The 5,351-nt window shown below is 44.0% G+C and overlaps 1 protein-coding gene across 1 annotated transcript in view; it reads left to right on the top strand.

Moving 5' to 3' along the window:
- Window positions 1-5,139, top strand: part of UNC93A (unc-93 homolog A (C. elegans)) — an 18,652-nt gene extending 13,513 nt beyond the window's left edge. The window contains exon 8 of the mRNA XM_009585064.1: window positions 4,874-5,139. Within this exon, the coding sequence (XP_009583359.1) occupies window positions 4,874-5,139 (266 nt within the window). The remainder of the gene's footprint in view (window positions 1-4,873) is intronic.
- The last annotated feature ends 212 nt before the right edge of the window (window positions 5,140-5,351 follow it).

Here is a 5,351-nt window from a genome sequence, read left to right as displayed (position 1 = left end):
AGGGAAAGCAGTCGGTAAGATCATGAATAGTATGGAGAAGGTGATTAGAAATTCACTGTTTCTCTAAATAACAGAACTAGTGGCACCAAATAAAGTTATCAGGCAGCAGGCTTTATAGAAATCAAAATAAATGTTTTTTTTTCACACAATGCATAATCGAAGTATGGAATTCATTGCCAAAAATGTAAATGTTTTTAAGCTAGAATTACATCACTTCAGGGGAAAATGTTCTTGGGGGCTACTAAAGCCTGGTGGTCCAGAGGAAATCTCCAACTCAGAATGTCTTTCACTGCCAGAGTCAGGAGGGCATCGCGGGGGAAAGATCACTGTATACTTGCCTCATTTCTTACACTCTTATCCTAGTATACCATTGGACTTCTTATCTGATGCATTGTTTTTATAATTTTTTATGTTCTACTGCTTTGTGATACAGTGCAATTATTATGTACTGACAGTTCAGATAATGAGCTGATACAAACTGACTTCCATAAGGGATTATTTAAACTTATCCCTCAATCAAAACTAGAGGAAGTTCTCTTATAAAGACTAAAGATAGACTCTAAAGTGCCGGAGAGGGCAAGAAAGAGCTATAGTCTGTGATAACTTGAAGTGAAGTCTGCTAATCACTGTCAGTCACACTCTTTTTAAATCAGTGCCATACCCTGTGTCAGTAAGACAGTTACATGCTCTCCCATCTGCTCCCATATTTTGCCTCTTATTTAATGAATATTGTTTTCTTCTATCTCAAATTCATATTTGGCAGATGCCATAGGAATATGCATGTGACAGAACTAGCTCATCTGGGCCCACATCAGGTTATGTGTCTTGGCCTCCCTCCCTCTGGTCCCTCTGGTTGCTTCAGTAGCTTAGATGATTTCACCCACTAGATAAATTATCATGTTCCCCCTAAAGAGCCAAAGGGAAACACCACGGTCCTCTGCCTGGCACTAACAGCGATCTCCTTTCCAGCATGTGTAGAGTCCCCCCTCCACACCCAAGGAAGTGACCAGACAGACTTCTCTGCACCTCCAGCAGCTCCAGCTCATATCCCTTAGAGGCGAGCTAGTATATGTGGCAAGCGACACCTTCTCATCTTCTCGCATCCCAACCCACAGTCTTGTGCCTTTGGTACAATTTTAAATGAGTGCTCTCATTATTCAGGTTCCTGGAAGGACATCATCAGTGAGGATTTGCTCTCTCTGAAGTAAAGCTGTTCATTCATCTCCTGCTTCAGCCGCTGTCTTCCTGACCGTTCATCGGGCTCATTCCCAACACTCTTCAGACCCATATCTTAGTCTCCCACTGGGATAAAGGACCTGCCCTTTTTCCTGCTTCTCTCCTTTCCAGAAAGCCTTGCCCTTAGACACTTGGCTTCTTTCAGAATCACAGAAGGGTTGAGGTTGCAAGGGACGTCTGGAGGTCACATAGTCCAACCCCCCTGTTCAAGCAGGGCCACCCAAAGCCAGTTACCCAGGACCATGTCCAGTCAGCTTTTGAATATCTTCAGGGAGGGAGACTCCACAGCCTCGCTGGACAACCTGTGCCAGTGCTCAGTCACCCTCACAGTAAAAAAAATGTTTCCTGATGTTCAGAGGGAACCTCCTGTGTTTCAATTTGTGCCACTCACCCCTTGTCCTGTCATTGGACACCACTGAAAAGACCCTGGCTCCATCCTCTTCAGGCATTTACATACATTTGAGTAAGGTCCCTGCATGCCTGATGAAGAGGCACCTGGTGCCCTCGTTAGGAGAAGGGATAAGTACAGAGGACCTAGTGTCAGAGAAGGAAGCTGGCTGCAGTTCCCAACCCCCGGATGAGGCATAGATGGTGGACAAAGTTTTGTGCTTACTTGATGGCAAGTGAGCTCTGCAGTGCTGTGACAAGACTGACCTCTATTACAGCACGGTAACAGGTCATCTCCACTCCCAGATTCCTGCAGGATCCTTGTGAAAATTTCACATTTGTGTTAGCTGGGAAGAAAACAAATGTTCCTTATGCTTGCACAATATCTTTTTTTTGTCTGTACCTTCTTCAGCTATTCCATAGCTCCCAGTTATAAAATTACACAGAGTTTGCTTTGTCACATTGTCACACTGAAACATCCAGTGATGACATGAAACCTTAACAGAGACATGCAGTGACATTACTCCATAATGCTGCATCCCACAAAAGGATCTTCAGTCTAACGTGCCCATTTAGGACTAAATCTCTTCTCCCCTTCATCAGTTTTATACAAATATACATCACATGAGAAATTCCCAGATATAGGAATGAGGCTATGAGGTGAGATAAGACCTCTACAACAGCATTGGGGTCCGAGGTCTGTGGTCCTTCCTTTGGCAAGCTCCCATGACTGCTGCTTGGGCCTCAGTAGATTAACCACTGAATAAATACAACGGCATTGTGCCGCATACTTGAGGCATTTTATGGTAATCGAAGATGGCTTACTTTGGCCTGCTGTGGATAGTTAATACTGGAGTTCCCCCTAGAGGATATATAGGCTCACGGTAGATGAGTCCCTTCACCTTATAAAGGTTTCCTAACATGTTTGTGTACATGTGTGGACACTCATTTATTTCCAGTGAAAGCTGCTTCATTTCAGAGTGTGTAGTGCCCTCTTTAATCTAACCTGAACACAAGATTTACCCCCCGGGCAATAACTGCACTTGGGGCATAACAATTGTGTAGCACAGAGCTATCAAGTAGACTACAGTAAAATAAAGTTCTTTCCAGGCTGATATGCATCTTTAGAAAGGATACGAGTTAGTCTGGAAAGTTTATAAACCTGGACTCAAATGATTTCCAGCAGTCCTATTATATACCCATGCCTGCTAGTACCAGAGGAAGGAGTGGGAAAACAGGCAGTGGTAAACAGGGAGGATAATTTCCATGAAGTGAGCTGCAAGAATTCAGAGCTAGCAGCCTCTCCACCCAGCCAGCCCGGCAGGTCCTGCTAAAGCTTCAGCCGGGCAACTTGTGCCACATCGCACTTGACAGCGTTTGTGGTAAGGACAAATGTTTAGGTTTGAGGCAAAAACACCACTGTGCTCCTATGTAACTGCTAACTAATACCACATATGCATCCTGGAAACGAGAACTTTCCTGCCCAGTCAGCCCTTCCTATAGCTGAACCCTGGACTAGATCCCCACTCAATTCTCCCATTGTTTTGGTCAAAAAAGAAGGCTTCAAAATAGCAAGGGAAAACAGGTACCAGCTGAAAGCCAGAATCTCTGCACATCAGAAACCTTCCTATATTGAACTCTCCTCACTAATCCCTTTTCAGAAGATAACACAGGGCATATTAGCAAAGTTATAGGAACAACTTGTACTTGTTCATTTATTAGGCAAAACTATGAAGGATTATCAAGCAATTCACACTACACTACACTCAGGCAGTTTAATGAACTAAGTACATCTTGTGATGCACTTGTCTGGGTTTTCCATCATGTCTAAATTGAATCGTTCAGTAAATGTCCTCTTGCAGTCACCAGGAAGCAGTGAATTTTTACATATAGATGATGTCTCCCCCTTCCTAACAAACCTGAAGGGTTAGTTGAGCCTACCCAGACTTCTAGATAACTTTGTACTCCTCTGTGCCTTTTGGCTGAACGTGCATATTTCAAACAGATGTGTTGTTAGATAGAGAAGTTGATGAGAAGAGTCAAGGTTCGTGATATTCCTCCCCTTCCCCCCCTGCACACCACAGCTGAGTCAGTGGAAACACCCGCTTCTTTATCACCACTGATGCTAGCTCAGCACCCAGAGGAAAGCAAGCTCTCTCCCCTTCCCTGTGTGCCCAGCCAGTCAGACCTGGAGGCTGGGAAACCCTCCCTGACTCCCAGTTGTGGCTGTGCAGCTGACTGAACCCAGTGGGAACTTCCCAGCTACATTAGGATGATCAGTTTAACTAAGTCTCTACATCAAGCAAGTTTTCCAGTTGCTGCCCAGAGGTTTTGTATGCATCAAGGATATTCTTTTTGCCAACCTATCCAGGAGGTGAAAATTTGAAAACCTGGTTATCTCAGAGAGGCAAATCTCCCTGCATATTAAATCTGAGCCCAGTTGTAGCGCTCTCCTCAACTTTCTGATTTAAGTGTTTTGGGTCAGTTTGTTTCTCTTAACTTGGCAAGTATGAAGGGCATACGTCGCTGCCATTGGCAACGCTGTGCAAGCCTCACCTGGGGGCTCCCTAAGGCCAAGGAACTTGTGAAAACAAGGGACATGCATTTTACGTGAACAGGCTCTGCATGTTCTTAGGCGGGTGAAAGAAATGGTTCGAAGAACAGGTAGACAGTGCATGCAGGGTCCATGCAGGTTCTCCACAAAAGTGGTGAAGCATGGCAGCAGGGAGGTCCCTATGGTTCTTTGATCCTTTCTACTGCCCACTGAAAGAGCAACTTGGTCTTTAAGGACCATGTCCCTAGACAAAATTGCTTGTTCTTTGAAAGCCTATAAGGACTTGGTATAATCTTTCCAATAGTTATACATGGAGACTCTACAGTGTCAAGGGCCATTCCCGGCCACCTCCTCTTCCTCCTCACTTGTCAGTGCCAGAACCTTCTCTTTTGTGACTGATAATTTGAAAAATAAACTTTCTGCCATCTCATTTCAATAGAACCTATCCTTTCTTCCTTCCTCCCATTTTCTTCCCCTTTTCTCTGATATGCTCTATTTTATCATTTTTGCTCTGTAATTTCACTTATAACAATCCATGGGAGTGCAAAAATGTTTTAAGAGAAAGCTTGTATTTTCCTTTTTCTGACATTTATGAAGGAGGGTCTATCTTCCCCATTGTGGTCTATTTATTCCCTTTGCAGAAAATACATGGTTTCAGACTTAATTTTCATAAGCCATGTCTCTCCTTCCTTCTAGGACTCTATGGCATTTTATTTGAGAAACACAAGGAGGCTGCCTTTGCCAATTACCGTCTCTGGGAATCATTTGGATTTGTCATTGCCTTTGGTTATAGCACCAAATTGCAAGCCTATATCAAACTGTATATTTTACTGTCTGTGCTTGTGTTGTCTATGGTGACGTATGGAGTTGTTGAATACCTCGAAGCTAAGAGCTCCCCTGGGACCCCTACTGCTACAAAGAAGGAAAATGTAGGACCCCTCACCCAGGAAACACACATGTAATCCAACAGGGTCAGAGCGATGGAGGCAAAACAAACTGGCCAGCTCCTACAGGCATGTCTCCAAGGGCGTTCCAACATACACTGTCTCCAGAAAGGCGGTAAAGGAACAGATTTCAAGGCCAGTATAATGCAAATGTCTTAGGAGTAAAAATCTCTTTTGACATCTCAGCTTTATAAATGAAGATTATCTGGCTTCACCCTTTCATAGATGAC

This window comes from Fulmarus glacialis, unplaced genomic scaffold (assembly GCF_000690835.1).
Source record: "Fulmarus glacialis isolate BGI_N327 unplaced genomic scaffold, ASM69083v1 scaffold16289, whole genome shotgun sequence".
In the NCBI taxonomy this organism is placed as follows: domain Eukaryota; kingdom Metazoa; phylum Chordata; class Aves; order Procellariiformes; family Procellariidae; genus Fulmarus; species Fulmarus glacialis.
Note: the sequence above shows the minus strand (reverse complement) of the source record. Positions and strands in the feature narration are given on the sequence as shown.